General features: G+C 41.2%; 1 protein-coding gene across 17 annotated transcripts; it reads right to left on the bottom strand.

The window, feature by feature from the left end:
- Positions 1 to 2,774: 2,774 nt before the first annotated feature.
- HNRNPA3 (heterogeneous nuclear ribonucleoprotein A3) lies at positions 2,775 to 20,438 on the bottom strand. 17 transcript variants are annotated; one of them, XM_042874854.1, is made up of 15 exons: positions 20,280 to 20,365; positions 16,808 to 16,919; positions 16,321 to 16,344; positions 12,426 to 12,548; positions 12,190 to 12,336; positions 11,901 to 12,111; positions 11,563 to 11,652; positions 11,394 to 11,501; positions 11,204 to 11,284; positions 9,862 to 10,008; positions 8,580 to 8,705; positions 8,417 to 8,488; positions 6,590 to 8,330; positions 3,549 to 5,346; positions 2,775 to 3,448 (listed from the first exon to the last, which is right to left on the bottom strand). In XM_042874854.1, the coding sequence occupies exons 2-12, from the start codon at positions 16,871 to 16,873 to the stop codon at positions 8,436 to 8,438; spliced, it is 1,176 nt and encodes a 391-aa protein (XP_042730788.1). In that variant the 5' UTR covers positions 16,874 to 16,919; positions 20,280 to 20,365; the 3' UTR covers positions 2,775 to 3,448; positions 3,549 to 5,346; positions 6,590 to 8,330; positions 8,417 to 8,435. The 17 variants fall into 17 exon arrangements, with proteins under 17 accessions (XP_042730788.1, XP_042730787.1, XP_042730789.1 ...); XM_042874853.1 differs by having other exon boundaries at positions 2,775 to 3,671; positions 5,272 to 5,346; XM_042874855.1 differs by having other exon boundaries at positions 5,272 to 5,346.
- Positions 20,439 to 24,559: the final 4,121 nt, after the last annotated feature.

Raw genomic sequence — 24,559 nt, 5'->3', positions numbered from 1 at the left:
TTTTGTATCTACGCTTTGTGAGCCGGTCATTCACCCTCTGTTATCTTATTTACAGATTCTGCATAGCAGAGGCCTTTCTGCTACCTGGTGCCAACATGCACACAGTCTCTATTGTGCTTCAGCTGAAGTGTGATGTTAGCTAACCAGAGAAGAGCCAGGAGTAGGAAAGCAGATCTGTTCCAACAGCTTTACCAAGAAGGTAGTTGTATCCCAGGGCTGGATGATGCTAGGAACCCTGCTCCTATTGATTATATCCTATTGGAAAGAGTGCAGCCAAGTACCAGTACCAGGAGACAGTCTCCAGCTGACAGAGACTCCAGGTGCCTACCCATAAAGAACTAGAGCACAGGTAATGGTTTCACACAACTTCTCAAGCTTGTTACTTACTTTCCAAAGTTTGGTCCTGCCCTACAGGTGTTTGTGTCTGAGGCAGCAGATACAGTGAAGTCAGCAGGAGTCAATAAGTACAGGCCAATAAGTACAAGACAATTTCAATTTCAACTTATTTCTTACTTTTTTTTTTTTTTTTTTTAAAGTCAGGATATTCACCTTAATGCTGTGAAAACTGTTTCTGCTTTTAGAACCACATCAAATGCATTTCATATAGCTAAATAAGTCTAAACGTTATGCTAGGAAACAAGGATTGCACTTGTGCTGGTAAAAATCAGAACCATCATAGCTGCAGTCAATAGGAAGAGTAGCCCTTGAGCAAGAACGGTAGTTTCCACTCTTACAATTATTCTTCCCTTTTCTATAAATAACGCATTCTCAAAAGCAGCTGTGAGCAGGTCAGTATCTAGTGCTGGAAAAATACTATCCTAACTTTCAATCTTATCTAACACAGCTGAAGAGTAACAGAGATTATCCCCACAGGCATGTCTCTTTTTTTCTTCTGACAGAATACAAGCTATTAAGCCTTGAGAAACTGTACCAAGAGAATCCTGCTGGCAAGGTGCTCTCATTTGCACTACTAGTCCTCATAGTAAGGTAAATCTGGAGAGGTCTGGCCCAACCACAGATTTCTTGTGGCCATTTCCTGTAGTGATGCAGATCCTTAAAACAGCCTGGGCTGATTTGTCAGCTCACTGCTACCAAAAGTGGAAGGACGGTCAAAAGTTTCCCTCTTCGTCTTCTCCACTGTCTGCACATGGCTGCTTGTTCCCAACCATATGCTGAACTGTGGTTTGTTACACAGTGATTTGGGTCTTTCCCTCTTCAGAAAACTGGTGCAACAAAGCAGCCAATTCTTGCACATAAGCACTGCAACAATTGCAGCTCACACAAGGAGACAGGAGGGAAAAAAAGGAAAGACGTTCTAAGCTCAGCTGCTCCCAAGATCTGCGAGAGTCTTGGAAACGCTAGGAGTACTGCCCTTCACATTGAGTAGAGATGTTTGTTTCTGCAGAGGCTATTTGTTGGTGAATAGAAATCCAGGTGACTTGACTTGCACTTACCTCGTTTACCAAATTTTATGTTAATAGCACGAGTCCATCCCCCTGCAGAGTCCTTGACTTACTCTGAAGGCAAGAGGACATCACTTTGTTGAGCAAATTGTCAATACCAATGGCTCAAAACCTGAAAGCCAGGATTGACAGATTAAGCAGGTTTATTTGCTCTAGATAGAGCGGTCAGTCACCAGGTAAACTAAACCAAAGATATCACAGTAGCATGGGCTATTTTTCTTGCAACTGCTGTTCAGTATGCCTGTATTGAATTTGAATGCAGTACTGCCAAGGAAGGAAAACTTCCATAGGAGTCATTGAAGCTGTCTGAAACACTAGAGGAACATGAGACTTTGGAACCATTTAAAGCAAGGTGATCTAAAGCATTACTGAGAATGGCAATTTTAAAGTATAAGCACTAGTAAAAAGATCATACTAAGCTACGGCCCTGAGCTGTCATTCAATAGTGATACACAGTAGCTCTAATACAGGTACATCTAACAGTACAGTACAGTAAGATGCTTGCCTCCCCTTTCCTCTCTCCTACCCCCCTCCCATTATCTAGGTTATCAAGGGCTTGAAAAGAAAACATTCTCTCTAGATGAAACACTGGTATTTTAATCACAATTTGGGTATAAAGCAGTCCATGATAAGCCCCTGCCCTGCATTTTAATTTGGTACTTATTTAGCACTAATGCAAAAGTCTAAGACAAACATTCTTACAGCCTCTGCAGGGTCTGCTGTGATACAGGCTTGCTTACTCCATTACCAAGATAAAAAATATGATGAAGTGCAATAAAAAGAACACAGTTAATGTAGAAACCTTGTTTGAATTCCGCTGGCAAAGTCAGTCTGAAGTAACTCAGACCACAACATGCATTCAGTACAAAGCCAAACTGTCCCCATCACGATCACAATGGCATTTGTGCTTACAACTAACAACATTAAGGGAGAAATGTTCTGCATTAGATCATTCAAGTCTACGTGAAAATATTAGGTCGCAAGTCTTTCATTTTATGATCATAACCAAGGTACAGGATGTGCTCCCAAACCTGGGAACGACCAGTGGCGCTGCCACATCATGTAAACCCTCATGCATCGCAATTCTGACCTCACATGCTGACAAGCCTCCACATGGAGACCTTTTGTTTCTTGATCAAATCATTCCACTGCAAAGCCATTATAACTAAAGCTCAGGAGCTGAGTTGAATCTAAGCGAATTAACTTCTGACTTGCAGACTCTGGTTTGAACAACGATCCCACCACTGCATTGCAGTACATTAAGTTTACTTCGTACTCCTCTCAGCACTAAACAAAAGTGAGGGCAACACATTTAAGATTGTGAGTCATTTGACAACATACACTTTATTTTGATACAAAAATGAAGTGTTTTAACATTTCAATCCATTATGGACTATACTGAAATTTTTCACTTCCATGCTTTTTGAACTTGTTTAACCACAAGGATCAGATATCACCATACTAGCACCATTGCTCTTGAAGTCTTTGCCAGTTATTTTAATATATTATTCTGTTTCCAATCTTCCAGTATTGTCTTCTACATGAAGGTCATTTTTCTTCTACGGAGATAGTTGGATTTTTAGATGAGGAAAAAGCTAATCTTAGACAGATGTCAACCTGTAGCACCCACAGCAGAAAAAGAATCCATCCATCAGATATCTGCATTTTAGTGATACTCAAGATCTTTCATGCTTCACACAAGATACAAATATTTGTCAGAGATCACAGACTGATATGTGAATGCTCCGTTGTAATGCAGACAGTCTGTGAATAAAAGTTAATGGCTTAAATACAGGAAGCAAAACCAGTACGTCAGTACATCACACAAGCAACACTTGGAAGAGGAGGAGCATTCCCATTCCCATAGTAAAATATTCAAAGGATATCAAAGTTAAGATGCCATGGTGTTTCGGTATTGTCTAATAACAAACAATTTATCGCATCTGCATCAGCCTGGGCTCATTCTGGGCAAATACGTTTACTACCTGGAAGGACAAATGGCTTTTGAGTTAACACACAGTTTGAGGTATTTAATAAGTTTCTACAGAACTGCAATACTTTGCAACTTTATTTTCACATCCTTACATCTCCATTTACAGCTGCTAGAGAAAAATAATGTCCTTAACTCTTGGAAGTGTGTCTCTTGGGCAAAAAAATGCTTGATCAAATATGCCTTAAGGATTTGATCATCTTTGAGAAGTTTTATTTCTGAAAGAAAAACAAAACAAACAAAAAAACAACCAATGAGGTATGTGTAACTGAAGCCAATCAATCTAATAGGAATGCTACAAAACCAACTGCAAACATAGCTCAAGGAATATCTTTGCACACGCTTGGTGCAAAAAAACCTAAAGACCACAGTATGGAGGGGTAAAGCTTTACTAGGCTGCTGTACTGAGTACTGCAATGCAAGCTAGAAATTTTTGTTCAGTAGAACTTACCCATTTTTCCAAGATCTTTCCTTTTAAAAAATTGCCACCTTCCCCCAATGGACAAATACCTTTGTACAAACTGAGCACATGAATGCTTTCCCTGGCGACTTGTGGCACTGAGTGACTGCATCAGCTCACAAGGACAACACTGCATAGCAGAGAGAAAACTAAGGTGCTTTTCACCTCTAGGTAAGATAGCAAGCAAGTCACCTACAACAAGCTACCTAGTGTGCTATACTAAGGAGCCTGTGATCTCACTGCAGCAGGTTTAATTCTGGCTCACCCCTAAGTAAAAACATTTGTCAACACTTTATTTAAGTATATACTCACTATGAGATTTCCATTCACTATGTATCTCCTGATTATATGAAATTTGCACATTACCATTGTAAAAATACTTCAAGTTAACCTCTGATTGTATGTGTTCCAACATGAAGTTTGTTTTCTAGCTGTTCAGACAGCTGCTAGCAAGTTCAGCTACTGGAATCAGTCTGCAATATGGCCAAGTCCTGAACTGCATGTATTCCATTTGTCTTGTTCTGAGTAAGTTGAGCACAAAAACAGAAACAGACTTTTCAAAAATACTGCAAAGATGCAAAGAGGTATTGAGAAGTTCCGACAGTTAACTACTATCCAAAGGACTTTTTACATTATAGACTCTTACAGGTACGGGATAGTGCTGGGATACAGCAGAATAGGAAATACACGTTCCAAGAGTTAAGAACCCACATGCAAAAAAAAAAAAAAAAAAACCCACCATAAATAAATAAAATCCATGAATTAATTTCATTGCTATTCATCCATATAGAGCGGTGCTTTCAGCTGGGTATCACTTTAAAATATTAGTCTCCACAAACCTACCCTGAAAGAACCAAAACATCTGAAAGGGAACTCTGTGTTTAAGTACAACCTGCTTGGTATGGCAAGGCATTTATTGGGAAGGAAAATCATTGATCACATAAACGCAGAATGTCTTAATGTCAGTTAGAGCTTCAGGATAACACAGAACTACTTTGGACTGTGAGGAACAGCTTACATATCCGAGCCCTTCTGTGTCACCTGAGTTTCAAGAACATGTTCTCAAAAAAGAGGAAGTGCACTCCTAACGGTAATCAGAGCACATATTTATAACCATTTATCATTGCTATTTTGTTGATCTCTGACATAGCATTATTGTACCTGCCAGGAATGGAAGATTCTTGAACAGCAATTATGTCAGCCAACACCCCTAATCCAGAACAAGAAACAGTGGATGGCATTCTTTGGAACACTTGCTCCTTTATACTTAAAGCTTTCCCTGCTATCAAAAGGCTGGTCAGGGAAAGCCTACAAGGAAATAAGCAAAAAACACATTTTACTATGCACTACAATCTTACCCAGTCAGAAACCTTCAATGGAAGAGGATGTGCAAGACATTCCCCATTTTGTCAAGCAGCAGCTTCTCATTCAACCTGAAAATTAAAGAAATTACTCTTACCTTGTTTTCAAAACCTCCAACTACTCTTTAATTCATGAAAAATGTTAAAGGCAAACCTTACCTATGCTCATTGCCCTTCCTTTCAGGTCTAAATGCTAGACCTATTGATTTTGAGTCAACTCAAGTAGCTATCACTCAAGGAGGTTCCAAAAGGTGAAGAACTCTTGCTAGACTTTCTTCGATATTTCAGCTGTGACAAGCAGATTTAACTAGACTTTGGAAAGCTGCTCACTATCAGCACAGTATCTTATGCCTTCACTTTTCTGGAAGTTGAAGCTGTCGCTCCTGCTGCCTTGTCATTCTTTAATTATGCTGACTTCTCCATACTCAAAAGGCTGCTGAAGTCCTTCCTGTCTTATGGGTCTCCTTAACACAGTATGGATCACAGAAGTACATCCTAGGTTCTTTAAAACCGGTTAATCACTGTCCTCACAGCTCACACTTTTCCACATCACAAACAACAGCTAAGCTACCCCACCCACCTACAAAGCGGTCACTTACACACTCCATCTCTTAAAAGGTTGCATACAGATCTTGTTCATAAAGTTTATTATGACACTATTTTTCAAAGTTAACATTGTTGTCACAGTACAGCTACAAGAGGGCCTGTTAAAAAGAACACTGTCAATACATTCTAAAACTTTTAGAAATACCATATCCATTTTCAGAAGGGACATCAACCCATTCTCCAGTTGTCCCTGCAACCAGATGCAGGCCCCAGTTACAAATCTACACATCTTCTAGGTGTAGCAACGTACAAAGCAAGTCAGCAGTTGGGTGGCTCACTCCCTAGTGAGATGTTTTAGTTTTTAATGTGTTTTCAAACTCCAAGTGGGTTGTTTAAAAAAATGCCTTTATTGAAATACAACCTTCCCCCACCCGCCCTCCCCACAAGCCCAAATTACGTACAACAACAGAATGTTTCACTGCATCAGCAATTCTCGCTTTTAAGTTAGTTTAAAACTCCACAGAAAAGAATAAGCAGACTTTGAAATCCAGTTTGGAGGCTAACATCTTGACAGTGGTTCCTTGTTTTAGTGTACTGCAGTCTAAATACACTCAGTAACAGTGTTCAAATAACATTGTTTAATTTTTTTTTCCAAGCAACACACTCATTTTTCTAATAACTTCTTAAAATTATATTAATATGACTGATTATGCCTTGAGCCATTTCATACATCTTTGCAGATTCATTCCTACACTGGAATTGCATTTACCTTATACTGCACATTGACCCAGAAGTGAAACAGGTGTAATTTCCAATATCACATATTGTCAAGTGTCTGAACATTTCTTCTATTGACTGTATCCCTACTCTTCTGAGTCTCAATTGTCAGAAAGCACTGTCCTGGCAATAGTTGAGAGAGAAGTGACATCAGCTGAGAAAAGCAGAGATTGTAGTGCCTTAATTTGGAGTTCAGTAATGAGAATTGAGTACAATTTCTAGCCAGATGTGCTGATAAGATTTTGCTACTCCAGTGCATCAAATCAACTGTATAAAACACTATCGTTCTACCTCTGGAAATTTAAAACTGCACCATTCTATGCTGTGGGAAGCATTACTGGTCAGTAAAATATAACCAGATCATGTTTTGGTTCATCCTCAAGCTCTTACCTGAGCTTAGATATTCATAAGGGAAAAAGCTTGAAAACTATGCTACTTATAGCCCCTCGTGAATGGGCTTTTGGAACGCCATTACCTGGGACTGTCAGTGATTACACCTGTGCTACCCTTGGCTCCCAGTCAGATGAATGTGTCCAGAAAATTGCCTAGGGTGCATGCAAGAAAGTATATAGCCATTAAGTTATTTAGGAACATACCTATTACTCTCACTATGATGCCTCATTTAATTGAAACAGCACAGTCCGGTGTGAGGGAGCGGGGAAAGGGGAGAAAGGAAGGGGATGAAAATTCCAAGCCACCCTCCCAAAGTATAGTTTTATTGAAACAGAATCATTGTATATCCCAAGGAAACAGGCACTTGATTCCCACCCCACCTTGACTTCTCGGGAATTACAATAAATAAAAAGGTAAAAAGCAAGTTTCTTTTTCTCTTCACCCAGAACTTCAGCAACTGCAGTTATCCCTTATACATCTCAAATGAGACTGGAGACAGCTTGAATGTGACTAAAGTTGGTCTTGTTAAAATATTTATCATGCCTTATTTTCTTGAAGCGCTACTACTAATACAGAACTACAAATTAAAAAAATATGCACAAACCAAAAAGTAATTTGAAATTTTCATTTGAAGGTAAAGCTTAGTTCTATAATTCACAAACACTAATTTGAATAACTCAATCCTAGTTATACATCTAAACAAACTATAATGCAACATACAGATGTTCTCCCTCTGTATGCCTATGTAACTCTTATCAATGACAGTTACATATATACACTGAGACTAGACCCCTTAAGACTGCAAATCAATAGGTGTTTCTATTGTTAACTTTAAATTAATACAAAATAGTAATTGAGAAATGCATTAATCTTCTCTACTAACAAGGAAACACCCTAAACTACATTTTATTTCTGTTATAGAGTTCTCTGTACCAAATGTGGAAGAACTGAACTACACAAATATTGAAAAGTTAAAAATTCCTTAATTTGTTTATTCCTGGTACCACTACCACAATTTACAGGGCAATATACCTGATGTAATGGGAAAATAAAAAGAAAAAAGAAAGACAAAGCTACAACAGATAAAGACCTCAGGAATGTACATCTAATCGACACTACATTGCATTAATCAATAGCTGCACTTTTTGCAAACTGTGGCTATGACAGTCCTGAACAAGAAGGGTTTCCTGTTTAAGCTGCAGTAACTTTTCTGACTATGGATCATCGTTCCTTCTGTGGCAGATTTTACAGTTCCTCTAATGCATTTGGGACGACTGTCTCAAAGTAACCTGCAGCTTTCCTGACAACTCCTCGCTCTCTCTCCTGCTAAGAACTGTAGCCTGTTGAATACAGGATAAGAAAATTATTACTCTCAGTGAACAGTTGTACATTATTCATCATCATTATAAATATGCATTACACCTACCCTTTTTCTGGTAGCATTTTTAGAATCTTCTACCACCATAGCCCCCACTTCCACTTCCAGATCCATAACCACCTGCACAAAAAACAAAACCCAGTCCATATTGAAACATAAGAAATACCAAGCAAGCTTAAACAAAGGGTTTTTTGTGCAGAAATATATTTACCACCATAGGGACTGCCTGAACTTCTACCACCAAAGCTGCCACCACCTTTCATGGGACCGTAATTGGACTGCTGCTGTCCACTGTAGTTACCAAAGTCATTGTAGTTTCCACTGCCACCATAATTACCTGAAATAAATTCATGAAGTTTGTGAAACTGTGACGTTCAGCATAAATTGCAACAGCTATTTAAAACAATTTAAAATAGACTTGCGAGCATTGAGCATGCTACTTCTACCTGCAATGCACAAATGACAGCAAAACCTTTAGCATTCCAAAGATTAGAAGTTGTTCCATCACTGAAGATAAAAAATAGCACAGTCTATCTTATAAAGTTCAAACAGATTTGAGTAGCAATTTGAAATTAACACCGAAGGCCAAAGTTAATGCCTCCCAGCTCAGAAAAACATCTGGTTTCACCATCATTCTTCCACTGTTCAGTGCTCTATACATGACAATCACATCAACTACAAGCCAAGAGTAATTTTTATTTGCTGTAAGAAGTGATAAAACTGTAATGGGCACCTATATACACCAGAAGGTATTAATAAGTGTGCAGTAGATTTTGCAGCTTAACCCCCTAAACTCGCACTAGGTCCTTGCACGCACTTACTGCTTCTTCCCCCCAAATTCTATTAAAGAATGTCTTAGTGCTTGTGGTATATCCTGGCAAGAAACATATCCTTAAAGGCCTCTACAGAATTATAAATTTAGAAGTTAACCAGATCGTTTTGAAACTCCTGCAAAGATATTAACACTGGGAACACAGAATAAGAACATAGCTCAACTGATTTAACAGGACACAGCTAGACTTGTATTTACTGTCTTCCATGCCATTACGTACTCATCAAGGTTTCACACTTGCTAATGCTGTACAATAGCCATGTAATAACGTGGTTCCTGGTTACTTCAAAAGACAAAATAGGTAAAAGAACTGCTTTTATAAAAATAATTGAGGAACCTCATTTCACAACCAGACAATAAAGAAAGCTTCCATGAACTTAAGACATTTAGTCCCTACAAAGGAGGACAAGATCTACGTGGTACAAACTGATACACAACAGCATATTTCAAATGGATAACAACTGAAATTCTCCTACTCCACCACCACACGTTCACAGCAGCTGCTTTTTGAAAAATAAGTTCCAAGCAAATTAGCGTTGCATAATTTAATCCAAGTGGATCCAGAAGGAAGAGAATTTTAATCGTGTAACACAGCAATTCTGCACTCTGCTACTCAGATCTGAAGGAAAAAAGGGTCAGCTAATTTGAGCCAGCATCTTACCACCTCCAAAATTTCCTCCTTCATTGTAGCCATCGTATCCTCCTCCTCCACCTCCATATCCACCACCTGGGTTTCCATATCCTGGTCCTCCACCACCACCATAACCCCCTCTGCTGCCATAGCCAGGACCACCTCCATAGTTGCCACCTTTGAATACAAGAAGAGAAAACCTAAGCACATCAAAGCAAAATCCTGTTAAGTCTGCTAAAGAAAGCTGAAGTCACACAAACACACAAATCTCCCACAATGTTTCCCGCCACACTGTGTTCATCATCACTGTTGAATCATTTAACCAAACTATTTAATCTAAACAAAAAAATCATTATTATTATTATTTTTTTTTAATTCAGCTAACTTCCACTATCACACATCACATTCTTTGCATAAGCAGCCGTCGCTGCTGCCACTCTTTATTCCTCTGAGCTGAGATTACTCAGCAGACAAGAGCCATCAAAAGTTCACAGATTTTACCTAGATCATCAGTGTGCAACCACTTGGCTTGCCTGGGCTGCAGTGACTGATGAGTAACTGTCCAGGGTTGATGTTCTGGCTGTTGCTGAGTGATGGATGCGCGCCCACGGCCAGGGCAAACTACTAAGCAGCAAAGAGCTGCTGCCATGCTGGCACAGCAGCAAGGGGCAGGGCTAATTCCTAGCTGTCCCTGGTCACGTGCAGCCTGCAGGCCACAGACATGCTTCATCTAGACACAGCTTTATTTAAACTTGTGTTAAAAGTTACTAGATGCCTTTAAAAAGATAGTAATAATTCAAGTCACCAAGAGAGTATGAGAGACTCAATGTTCTCAGTCATACCAATGAAGTTAATTGTGAACTGTGAAACTGGTCCAAAAGAAGTCAATATTTTATCTGCTTGCAGAATCAAGATGCCATTAACTATGTGCTACGTCTCTCATTCCCTCCTCCCCCATAAAAACGAGATTACCACAGCTGTTTGAAAACTTGCACAGTTCTCTTCAGGTGTATTCTGGATGCTCATCCATCATGAAAAAGACAGTGATCAGCAAGTCTTACAGTTGACCAAAAAGTTGATGGCCACTGCTTTTAGTTATCTCAAGTGACACCAGAAACTTCTTTTTATTGTTCACAGTCATGACTGATCATGAACTACAAGCTACTGCATGACCTCATGACATGGAAGTATTTTTTTTTCCCATCCGTTATCTTGGAGGGGAGACAAATCTGAACTTTTCACAGCACTACAATGTACGAAACATGACCAAAGCAGAATTAACTTCCAAGGCAGACAGAAGTAAGACTTACAGCAGCCCAATTTTGGAAGGGGAAGGGGGGAGGAGGGCACGGAGATGCAGCAGTACACTTACCATCACCAAATCCATTGTATCCGTCACCACCCCCAAAGCTTCCTCTGCTCCCACCACCGCCACCACCACCCCCATAGCCTCCTGGAACACAAAACAGACGAAGTGGTTGGCTTAAATACTTAGCACGTGTTCAGGAAAACAGACACAACCACACCAGAAATCACGCTCTGGAAACATCTCAGTAATTTACCTCTCCCACCAAAGTTGCCTCCTCGGCCAAAGTTTCCTCCACCACCTCCAAAATTTCCACGACCCATGAAGTTGCCGGAACCACCCCCACGACCTGCAAAGTATTTTACTTTAATTACATTAATTGAAAACCAGTTAAGTACAATAACCCTGCATAACTCCAAACTTACCTCTCTGAGAGCTGGCAGTCTGCATCTCTTGTTTTGAGAGTGCTTTTTTCACTTCGCAGTTATGACCATTTATAGTATGGTATTTCTGAACTAGAGAAAAACATGAAATGGGACAGTTAGAGTAATTCCACATAACTGAAAGCAGCGTGCAGTACAACTCACAGTAAGCTACTATAAGGCACGAGCACACTTTTCAAAGGAATGTTAAGTCTACCTTGCTTCTTACTACAGTCCAAGTAGTTAATCATGCCAATATCTTATACTCTACGAACAGCTTTTTTGAGAGGTTAAGCTGCACTTCTATTCTCTAAGTCACTTCCCATTAAAGAACTACATACCAACAATTTTATCAACTGTATCATGATCATCAAAAGTTACAAAAGCGAAGCCTCTTTTCTTTCCACTTTGCCTGTCTTCCATGACTTCTATCGTTTCGATCTTGCCATATTTTTCAAAGTACTCCCGTAAATTATATTCTTCTGTGTCTTCTTTAATGCCACCAACAAATATTTTCTTTACTGTGAGATGCGCCCCAGGCTTTACAGAATCCTGCAACACCAAAAATTACATTGAGCCTCTTAAGTAGGTAGAGAGTACGACATATGTTCAACAAAAACCCTAACTTACCTCCCTTGAAACCGCTCTCTTTGGTTCAACCACACGTCCATCAACCTTATGTGGTCGAGCACTCATGGCCGCATCCACCTCTTCCACACAAGAGTAAGTAACAAAGCCAAAGCCTCTGGAACGTTTTGTTTGTGGGTCTCTCATCACCTAAAAACATAGGGGAGTGCTCTGCATTTCTGTACTAGATTAAGAACCTATGTCCTTTCAAAAGCACAAACTAATTTTGGACACTTTACCACACAGTCCGTGAGTGTGCCCCATTTTTCAAAGTGCTCTCTCAAGCTATCATCTGTTGTTTCAAAGCTCAGACCTCCAATGAACAGCTTTCTCAACTGCTCTGGCTCCTTAGGCTCATGGCCCTACAAAAATAAAAAAAAAATAAAATACATATTTTGAATACAAGCAACAGAATTAAAATTTCACAGCATTACTAAAACTTATCTGTGCATGTAACTACAAATAGGTCGAACACATTAACATAATGTCTTCTAATGATTTTAGACAGCAGCACAGTTAAGTTCAACACTTAATGAAGTGTGATTTTAATTAAAATGGCAGCTAACAGCTCAAGAATGCTCAAATGCAAACAACAGTAGAAGATCTCAATGCAGTAAGTAGCTTGCTTGCTTCTTTCCTTCCCCCATGGACATGCATTCATTTTATGCCTATCCTGTACTGGAGTTGCATGTTGTTCTATAGGGATTAGCAATGAAGTACTGCTAGATAAAGGGAAGCTCTAACACTTCATGAAGCACAACTGCAAGCAGCTATCAAAAAATTAGAATCGCAGTATACAAATGTGATTAAAAAAGTTATCGTTCAAATTAAACACCTAGTGTTTCAGGAACATTTGTATTTAAACCCTTTTAAAACACACACATTTGAAAGAAGATTTGTCAACTCTTAATTCCTTAACATTTCAGATTTTGTTCTTCGGTAACTATTAGTTCAGCACATGCCAGCAAAAAAGTAGAAGTACGTATGTGGCTTTCTTTTGTCTTACAGAAAAAAGAATTATGAATAACCAAGAATGGGGAAAACAAGTCAAGTAAGACTTGTACCATAGTAAAAGAAACTGAAGCTTTTGATGGTATCATCTACATGTCATCAATCGCATTTTAATACATGCTGATTTTCAAAGCCCAGTCTTCCAAAGACAAAATAAAGTGGGCTTGTAAATAAGTGCCTTCATGTTTCTGCTTTCTTTCAGTGTTACAGAGTATTTTAGTTATGCAGGAAACAGCTCTGCACATCTGAAAGGAGTTTGTAAAAAATCATCTACAACTTTCTCTCATCCCAAGACAAAGGAGTCTACTAACAAGTAATCACATTGAAGTCTTATTTTGCAATATGGTCTCTTTACAAGTGCAAGACACTTCACAGCAAGGTGCTGGGTGGCTATGCTGCTGGCAAGCTACACCAGCACACAACTTCAATTCTGCGGTAGTAACGCACAGTGGGCTTCACTGTTTCTGTTGCAGTGGTCTAAGCTGACTAGAAGCAGCACAATCTTCACAGATGAACTACATAAAACTAGCCACAGACTTGTAATATTGAAGCAGCCTTGCTTCAAGCTTGTAAGTGAAGTGCTTTAGCTTCTGCCAGTTTAAATAAGAAGCGTGGTAGTGCAAGAGTTGGTCACAAAAGCCTATACTCCTTTAAGTGCTACACAACCACTCTACAGAGCAATTAATACTAAGAAGCAATACTTGGCAAAAGACAATTTCAAAATTATACACTGCTTTAAAGGTCCGTTGTTTTCCAGATGTTGGGCTGTACTGCAGGAAACTGCGCCTACGATTACGAGAAGCAACCTGGGACGTAGATCCTTTAGAGCAAAAGCAGGCTCCAGCATTTTCATTAACAAGTTTTAGTCTAAGGCACCAACTTCATTACTACTGGAATATTATATAAAATAACCAGCAGTCCATGGCCTCTTAGCTAAAGTTAAAGCTTCTTTTCTACTGAGTGGTCTAGCCTACAAAAGTATGATTTAAAAAACCTCCCTTTCAATTACAGGAAAACTTAAAATCTTGAAGGGTTAACATACTGCATACAGAAGGTGCTTTAGGGTAAGTGAAATACTGTTTTCTGTTCCTAACTGCATTTCTTTGTACCTACTTAATTTTTAGCTGGTTATTTTAAAGCTGGGATTTTTATGTGTTTTGAACACTCGTAATACAAGTTCTCTTAAGTTTACTATTTTGATGAATTTAGACTTCTCCAAATCCAGAAACACAAAAACCAGACTTTTATCGTTCTCTAAGACTACTTAAAGCCATGTAGTTGCCAAATAGTAACTCAGATCTTTTCTACCTCAGAAGATCACAGAATTCCAGATTGCTCCAGAAAGGAAAATCAAAGTCCTTTTTTGTTTATTTTTATCCCATGAAAATGAACAGTCGCTCTTACACATGGAAATAAAAAACCACTTGCAGTTCTCTCTTCCACCAGAGATTATTATCCTCAGAATATATCCGTGTCAGAGGAATTCTCTACAGAAATAGAAGGCAGTACCTCACAGCTATGAGCTATTTTCCAGGCATTTTGTTCTCACAGGAGATAAGTATGTCTCGGGTTCGCAGCATTCAGTTCTGTCATGCATGACGCTATTTCTCAATCCTTCTGCTATGACCTAGCCACAATAGCAGTCTCTACGGGTAGGAAATGTGACACCCCTCCCCCTCAACACCGTGCTGCTCCCGCAGCTCCCTCCCACTCAGCACTGCAGACCCGCACGCCATTTTGCAGCTCCTTCAGGGAGGGGGTGGGGGTGGCAGAGCCGAGCCTGCCTGCAGTTAGCAATCGGGAAACAAACTTCATTTCTCCACCTAAGCAGTGTAAGGGCTTTCTCTAAGAAATTAATGTGTTCCGAGGAGGCGGGGAGTCCTCTTTCCTGCCGTAACGACCTACTTTCTCCTCAAGCGCAAGCCCTACACGGCGCAGGCCGCCTCCATTTTGTGAGCGATCTGTCTCCTCCACTCAATATGGAGCCAGAGGGGCAGGGCCAAGGCACAGCAGGAGCACGCAGGCGCAGTCACGCCACCCGGCCACGTCCCAGCACTGCAGCAGCACGGGCACGAGCACCCAGACTGATGGGTGGGGGTTGGGCTGCCCCTGCAGGCAGACAGCAGTGAGAGGCCAGCTTTTTTCTTGAGGGCAGATGGGCGGCAGGAAGGCATCTGGATCTCTCCGCGCAGTTCTTTCATGATCAAAATCAAATTACACACTCTTACACCTCACATGAAATCACGAATACTTGGCTCAGTCTACCTGTACCTTTCCTGGATGAAAGAACGGTAACAAGCAGCACTCTGCGATTCCTGTAAAAATCCTAAGTTTTGCTAACATCCCACAGTATTTTTACCAATAGCACTCTAGATACATGACTCGAGTTTACAGGAATCCCAGCTTTCACACAGCAGGTCTCTGCCCACTCAGTGCTCTGTAGCTGCGGTGGCTCTACAAGTTCTCTTTCACATGGCAACCTCCCCTGCACTGCACCTCTACATGGGAGCTAACATGAGCTCATCTGCACCTACACCTGCACAATGCGATTTTCCCCAACCCTGGGCTGCCTTCTGGACCGAAAGCCTGTGGACAACTTCCTCAGCAAAACATTTTCTCTAGAAACTTAGTAGCCTGTAGGTGCATTCCTGCCTCATTGTAGGCAGCTGAGGACCTGCGATACATTCTATCTCAAGTCCAGAAACAGCAGACAGCTGTGAGGTTCTCTGCAGTAGGACTTCATGTGCTACTCTTCGATACAAAGTAACCACATGCTACTGGATAAATGTAACTGCGAAAAGGTTTTTTTTAAAAAAAAAAAAGATGTATTGCCTCCCTCTCAGCGTGACAGCGGCATATCAGCACCAGAGAAACATGGGTTCAGCTAGCTAAACTATTCAGGCTCCCTGGAAAAGTAATGTTAGAAGGCAAATACATGAAAATACACAACCAAAAACGTCTCAGTGATAAGCCATACAAGCATTATTTAACACCCTCATTGCTGATCTTAAATTATTCTGAAGGGTATCGAGAGTCACCCCCCTCCCATTTCCACACCCTGCCCCAACGTAACTAGCTCCCATCCTCCCAGAACAGACCCACCATCTTCTCTATACTACGCACCTTATTCAGTCTACGGTATTTCTGCTAGAAGCAAAAGAAAACAGTTATTTTTACTTAGTACAGCCTCACTTTCATTTGCAGTGACTAACAGGCAACCATTTTTATTTAAAAAAGAACCTGTTTTCATTCCCACTAAAAACAAGACCGTGAAGATAGGAAAGAATCAAGTTCCTCCTGTCAATATTCTGAGGATGCACGAGTTTCTTAAAAAAAATAAATTACACCTTTAGCCGCAAGCATACATTAATCAGCTTTGTTATAACAGAAAACTAGAAAAGCAAAACTTCCCCACTATACTTAAAATCCCACCCCTTAAAGCTCAAAATAACATACAGCATTTTACAATTATTCTACTACGAGGATGAAGAAGGTAGAAAAAGTTTTGAATTCATGCTCAGATAGAACCATTTAAGTTCTACTTTTACTAATTTTAAACCTCTCCCCCTTAAAGCTACTTTATTATAATTAAAAAAGTGAATGCTCTCACCTGTGATGATCGTCTTCCTTTTCTCTTGTAATCTTCCACCTCTCTCTCCTCCTTAATAGCAGCCATTTTGGAAGGGTACTCTAACTCGGCCTTTCTTTTAGATCTAGGAAACCTAGAAAACAGGTTGGATAAGTCAGTACTCACCCCAACTCCGATGAAGCAGGGCCTTCTCTGTCTGCAGTGCACAGGTTTGTCTTTACAGGAGAGGAAATGGAAAAGGGTAATTGTAGAAAAAATGCAATCATTTCAAAGGGTAAAAACCCTCAGTCTGTGTCACCTGGGAGTTGCTGCAAAAAGAACACCAGCTACCAGATGAAGGTGTTTTACAGCTGTTGGAATAACAGGTGCAATATAAAGCAAAAATAGGTGATTCTCTGCAGAGAATCACTCATTTCAAATGCTGTCTCTTACATAACTATCATGAACAGGTCTTGTTCTTAAACAATCAAACCCTGCAACTCCAGATTTTAAATCTGTCTTTTTTATTGTAAAAAACATATTGCAAATAATGCTTACTAAAATTATCTTATGCATAACCTACTCTGTCAGTAATCTAGTGTCCTACAAACTGAAAAACTGAAGGATGCAAAATAGTTTCTGTGCTGAAAAATATTTTCCACTAACACCAGTGGAAGAATGCTTTAGTGATTCTATTCTTGCATAACCAGAAATTCCAACAGCTGATCCTCAGGAATCTGCAGCACTGGTCATCTGCATTACTTCCCTTGAAAACAATGTATTTCATTACGACTCTGCACTCTACACTTACGTGCCCAATGTGTATCAATGAATGTTAATGAAGTTATACATCATCACAAAAAGCACTTCACTAGACAAACTCAGTGAGTGCATCTCTACATAAGCATTCGAAGAAACAAAAAATAATCACATTCCCCTTAACCTTTATAATTTCAAGTTTCCCCAAGATCGTTAAGTTACTCATGCTTTCTTACTACGCTTCTATCTTTAGCAGCAATTTATTACTACTTCAGATGTAACTTGAAACTCATTACAGTAGTTGCGTAAATAATATGCTACTGTAAAACCACACTTGTGCTGCTTCCAAGTAATCTACGCCATCAAGATTAGGTATATTGTTTGTAACTTTTCAAATGTTGAGTTTATCTGCTCTGTTTGTAAAGTGCTATTCCTGCAAATATTGCATAGGGAAAAGCAGGTCGGTCCTAATTAATGTTACACTACAATTAAATAATTTTCATTCTGACTATAATTCTACATTTAAATTCAAACTAAGCTTTAAGTTAAGATCTTAATATTGAACCCAACTGTGAAATCATGAGTATCATGATTTAATGTCTTAACAACTTTAAAGTTCTAGGAAGTAAAATCAAGGCATGCATACTAATTACAGTTAAACCTGTCTTGAAATCCTTCAAATTGGTCGATTTAGTTGAAATACTTAGTACCCTAATGTCCTGAGCTGTTCAACTTCTCAAATCCCAAATGCGTGAAAAGCCTAGATACTTTCTCAAGTAACCTAAAGTATCAAATTTCTCTGATTTTGCCAGCTGCTTTCTCCAGTGAGGCTCCAACTAACCAACATATAGCTCACAGTGATGATGGGCAAAAGAGAATTATTGCATTACTGATGAATACCATGAGCTGAAGCACAGCCTCAATCCCACCAATTTACAGAAAGTTTAAGAAGCTGTGAATAGTAATTTTTATAATTAATATAAATGAAATATCAACAGTTTTAAAATATTCAGAACATTTTTATCTACTGAATTTAACTATAATTGAAGAGACAAGCAGTACTGTAGCAAGGGAAAACTGACGTTCTCAAGGTGGAAATTTCCTTCTCTATTCAGAAAACACTACAGAGATATACTGCGATGTATTTGCAAATAGACAAATTTGGACCTAGTGTGCATGCCACATATCTTGCCAACTCTAAGACTTCAGGCAGCAAATTAAGAGATTTTCAGTTCTAAGCGTGTTGGTAGTTTTCCCAATGCCAACAGGCATATCTGCTGGGAAAAAAACGCACAAGATTTTAGCAAACTTTACTGAAGCATGCTTTGAACTCATCATAGCTCCCTTTGACAACTGTTCAAGGGAATAAAACAATTGCCTACATGGAAAACAGTTATTTTTAGCCATTGTGTTTAGGGATCAGGTTTCTTTTCTGCTTTTAACACAGTAACACAAACTAGTGTGAGCTACTGGTTTCTCTGCTCTGAGTCCTACAGAGGTTTCAGCTTGCCAGGAAGGGGGCACAATGCCCAGAGAGAATGCTGCACTTTTTTATTCATCATACTTTGAAACTCTTGAGCTAAAAATATATGTTCTGAAGGGAGAGTGGAAAGAAAAGCGGGAGAGGACATCAGTACACTGTTCTCTGGTCGAGGTGCAGATCATCGCCCTAGGCTAGATCTGATCTTTACTTGAATGCAAGTTGGGAAAGTGTGGGGCACGGTTTGTGCAGAACCACTCCTTTGTGCTGCCCACCAGGATCATGGCGGGATGCCATGGATGTCGTGTGTATTTACAGCTGGGGGCGTGGAGAAAGGGTAACGGCAGCGACCTGCACCGCTGCTCTGCACTATGCCCCTTGTCCACAGCGCTCACTGCACGTGACAAACATCCACGGGATGGCAGGGCTGGCAAGGGAGAAGCGCAGCTCCGTGTACCATTACACCTCAGCCAGGAGCAGGACGGGACACCGAGCGGCCTCGCCGCTTCCAAAAGCTCCCGCCCAGAAGAAGAGCGATTGAAAAGCGCCACAACGCCCATCTGCGGGTCTCAGCCACGCGGGAGAGCAGAACAACGGTTTTCACTTCTCGTCACCCTCGCCTCAGTTCAGCTCTAAGCTCTCGGCGCTCCCCGCGCACAGAATGGAGGCTGCGCTCCCCCCGCGCTCTGCAGCGCAGCGAAATGGCGGCCGAGCGCCGAGGGGCGGAAGCGCGGCCCGCCCGCAGCCTCCCGCTTCCTGCCCCCCGCCGCCATTGCGGCCGCCGCGCCACGACGCGGGGAAAAGCAACCGCAAGGAACTCGAGAGGCAGCGTTACGCGCCCCGTGCTCGAGCGCGGCGTTCCCGCTCGCCCAGACGGTGTTATGAGTTCCCCCGCTGCTCCGGGGAGGGGTAGATGGAGGCGGTTCCCTGCCCCCATCCTGCCGGGCCGCCCCGCTCCCCCCGCGCGGCGGGTATCACCTCCATTTTGTGAGCCCGCCCGCCGCCCTCGCCCCACCAACATGGTGCCCGAAGAAAGGGGGGGGGTAAAGGTCACGTGGCGGGAAAGCGGGCCGGCAGCGTCGCGCGGCAGGAGCGCGCGGCAGCCGTCGGCGCTTTCTTCCCGCCGCCCTTCCCCCACCCGCGAGGCTGCTAGCCTCAGGCCGCGCGCGGTGCGGGCCTTTCCCGCCCGAACGGGGGACAGCGGGTGAGGAGCGCGGATCGGCCGAAGAAGGAAGGCGGGGAGAGGGAAGAGAAGGCGATAAGAAAAGATATAACCGTGCCAGCGTTCAGCTCGGCGCCTTCCCGCCCCGCTCGGTCCCACGCCGGCGCTGGCCTGGCGCACTCACCGCCGCCCGCTGAGGGGTGGAGACGCGGCGCACAGCCGTTACTGGCAGCGTCGGGCAGGCGCCGCCTCTTCCTCTCACGTAAGGGCACACGGCGGCCCGCCCCTGCTGGCTGCGCGGGGTGCGGGCTGGGCGGGGGAGGGGTGGCGGGAGCCGTCACGGGGCGGGTCGGCTTTCTCAGTAGGCGGCCGGGCGGGAGGGGTTGCGGTGATTCGCGCTCTTTATCAGCGCGTGCGCGAAGCGGCATGAAACCTTCTGGGCGTTCCGAGCGAAGCGGTGCATTTCCGCGCGTCGTTCTTATCCCAGAGGTAACGCCTAAGGGCTGTGAGAAAGTCCTGCAGCCGTTGAGTTCTCACCTATGGCAAATGGGAGTGGGTTCAGGTTGAGTACCAAAGCACGCGCGGGCAGCGGTGAGCTGCTCCGCGTTTTGTTCTCATGTTGAAGGTGATGCAGAGGCGGGAAAAAAAGCGCAGAAATGTCCCTTGATGAGCTGTGCTCACACGTGCTCTGTCACAGCACCGGGCTCTGATTTGGGACGCTCATCTTTAGTGGTTTAACCTTTAGCCTATATTTCCTCGAGGGGAAAAAAAAAATAAAGGAAAAAAGTAAGGTATCACAGCCTGTCATAATGCCACTAAAATGGATTTCTTTAATGTGGGGAGATACGTTCAATAGGTTTGGAAATGTTCTCACCACAGCTGTGCACCCAAGTTGAAAAAAAGCGTTCCGAGCACGGGCTGTATTTTAATCTGTAAGGAGAGGCGACTGCCTGCAAAGTAACCCTGCTGCGTGTCTCAGTAGCCTCTGCCTCATCTTTGTGCTGTGGCTAAGCCCATTTGCTTCTTATCTTCCTTTCTTCTCCCCAAACATATTGCACGTTTTTTTTTTTCTTCCCAAATGAAAATATAGGTGTCGTTTACATTGCTTGTTCTTTTGCCCTTGAATGCCATAAAACAAACAGCAGCGCTGGCTGAATACGTGGCACAAAATACTTTTTTACGAAGTTTTACGAATTACGAAGATTTTTATTGTGTTATTCTGGAACTGCCTCAGTTTGAGGCATGCCTGCATTAGTCTGATTACTGTTTGTTTTCCACTTTGTGTCAGACAGGGAGCTGTTTGTTTTGCAGCCTGATCTGGTTGTACAGCCACAGGTAGATCACATCTGAATTCTGCATTCATGATTGTCCTCCCCTACAGATAATCAATTAGTATGCAGTGTAGTCATTTTATTTACTGTGCTCGCTATGCTGGCATAAAGGACAAACTAAGAGATGCTTAGGGGTGGAATACCACACCTGTGAAGGCAGCCTAAGAGAGCTGGGGCTGCTCAGGCTGGAAAAAAGAAGGCTGTGAGGTGACCTGATAGTGGCCTTTCATTATATAAAGGGGAGCTACAGACTCTTTATCAGGGTCTGTGGTGATAGAATAAGGGGAAATGGTTTCAAGATTAAAGCGTTGAATTAAATTGGATATATGGAAAAACTCTTCTACAGTGAGGGTGGTGAGGCACTGGCACAGGATACCCAGGGATGTGGGGGATGCTCTGTCCTAGCAGACTTTCAAGGCAAGGCTTGATCAGGCCCTGGGCAACCTGATGTAGCTGTGGTGTCCCTGTTCAGTGCAGGGGAGCTGGGCTAGATGGCCTTTAAAGGTCACTTCCAACTCTAAGGATTCTGATTCTGTGATTCTGTGAGGGGGGTTACACGTTATAAAAAGATTAACAGTTCCTCGTGAAAATTATCCACAAGTATGAGGTCTTGGATGAAAAGCTGTACTTTTGATTTCAGTCAAACAGTCTTATGCTGGCAAAGCATTTTGAGGTTGGTTGTTACCCAGAAGAACATTGCTTCACATTTCAGATTGCACATTAATTCCTTACGAGAAAATGTACCGTTTAATACACTTGTAACTATTCTGATTGATGTGGTGGCATCATTGTAAGTAATTTCATATTATGTAGTATTATATTATATATTAGAAGCAGCTCTGATTATCCATGCAGATGATTAACATGCTTTTTTTTTTTCCTAGCAGTTTTTGCAAATGTACTTTCTTTATAAGCCTAAGGAACAGTAGTTTGCACCTGCTTCAGTATATGTGGGAAAGATTTTTGAATGTTATCTATTTCTGTGGCTGAAATTCTGGTTTCTCATGTCATTTTCGTTTATTTGTTTGTTTATTTTCACTTGGCTCTTATGTGGTTTTAGATTGTGGAGTGGATCTTTGAGTACAGAAATCTTACCCCCAAACTTATCTGTTTTTTAATGTTGTTACACAGAGATTGGAAATGTGACTTCAAAAATGGCTGTGAATTCTGATCTCCTGGATAGTACTGTTAATGGAATTCATTCACCAAACCAGTGATGTTTTTCATATGCCTCTTAAATAGCAGAAACAAATGAGGTTATTATAAATTAAATGATAGCATTGTGGTGGTAGTTCTGCAAATGTAGTCAGTCTAAATTTATTTAAATTTTGTACATTGAAAAGGAGACAATTTTTGACAAGAATAGGCCTGAGTGCTGCATAGTAAAATATTCGTATGAGTTTTGGAACAAAAATTTAACATTCAGTTCTTTTTTTTCTGGATTGGAGAAATATGGGGTATTTAAACATGGTTAGGTGTGACATCAACACTTGGCTATTCTGCAAGCAGGGCAGCTCCTCCTCTCCTTCAGCTAAAAACAGTTGTTCTCATCTCTGCACTGGGTTTAAATTGCTGGACTGAAAAAGACAAGATGATGTGTTAATGTAAATTCTGAGAGCATTTTGGCAGTTCTTGTAATCGTAGGCAGCACAGGCTACATGAATACTCTTTACCTAATTAATTAAAAAATACGTAGAACAAATAACCTGATTATTGACATCAGAATTAGTAGTCTGATTATGCTCTGGTATTTGCTTTATTTCAGAAATTGGTAATAATTCTCTAAATACATATAAAAGCGGCCTATTTACATACATTAATAATACTCCATATACACTCCAGAAACAGCAGTTGTTCTATAAGGCTTTTTCCACTCCAGGCTGTGCCAGCTCACATGTCCAACGCCCCAAAGCTCTGGCAGTCCCTGGAGGACTCAGTGGCAGTGTAGTAGCAGTGGTTTGAGATAGTCTTTCACCTTTCTCTTTACGTTTTTTCCCATGGAAGTCACAGAATGCAGATAGATATGTAAGTTGCTTGAATTTAGTTTCCTGTAGTTAATAAATGACAAAAGTGAGTTGGAAGTAACGTGTGGGTCTGAGACCTAGTTTGCCTGGAGCTAAAGCACACATGCGTGTCTGCTCTCCTGACTGAGCCTTCGTAATCTCCAGCAAGCTCCTGGGCAAATAACACCAAACTCCTGCAACCAAGCCCGTTAGACACCATCTGTCAGAGACCTTTGGACATTTTCACATGACTTGTATTCCTCAAGAGCTGCATCTCAGGGCTGTGATCCAGGAGAGAGATCAAAACAATTAGCAAGGAGCTTGATTAAAAATACTTTCAAACTACTTTCTCTTTGTATATTTTCACTTGGGACCATGAGATTAATGCTTTCTGCGATAAAATATTTATTCCTATGAATATTTCATATATGAGTCAGATATGTAATATGGAAAATAATCCTGCATTTTGGATTGATGTAGAAATTAATACAGCTTCTTAAACATTTTTTCCCAGTTGTTTTGCCCTTCTCTGGGTCCTAATTAATCTGAATGTATTCAGACTCTCTGTTATTCTATAAACTGCTTTCTCTATTTGTTTTTGTCTCTATTTTTCTTAAAATTTTATTTGTTTTACATCTTCTGTCAAAAATTAAACAAGGTGTGCACCTTTGGAATGATTACGAGGACCAACCAAACAATAAAACCTTAAAAGTGAAGGAAAGATGCCTTGTTTAGGTGCCATTTTAACGTGGTTGGCTTTGTAATTTTGTACACGTTTATATTTATTGTCTGAACCTTTGTAATTCTATTTCTAGCACAGTTATGCCCAAGGCACAGTGTAAGGGTGTTGTGCTAAAGTGTCAACAATCACATTTAAGAAGCTTACTTGTAGTAATGCATGCCTAACATAGTCTATGCTGCTTGATTTATATTAGGCTCTAGGGTAAATTTAGGGCTATCTTAAAAGCAATGTACTTTGTTTCTGCTGGATTTTTTTTTTCTTTTTTTGGTGAGCAAACATATATTCTTTAGATCAAACAGAAAGGTGCATTTGTATTG

The sequence above is a fragment of the Lagopus leucura genome, unplaced genomic scaffold (genome assembly GCF_019238085.1).
Source record: "Lagopus leucura isolate 7727_CA_CO unplaced genomic scaffold, USGS_WTPT01 Super-Scaffold_100012, whole genome shotgun sequence".
Taxonomy (NCBI): domain Eukaryota; kingdom Metazoa; phylum Chordata; class Aves; order Galliformes; family Phasianidae; genus Lagopus; species Lagopus leucura.
The sequence above is the reverse complement of the archived record's forward strand: the minus strand, read 5'-3'. Positions and strand labels throughout refer to the sequence as shown.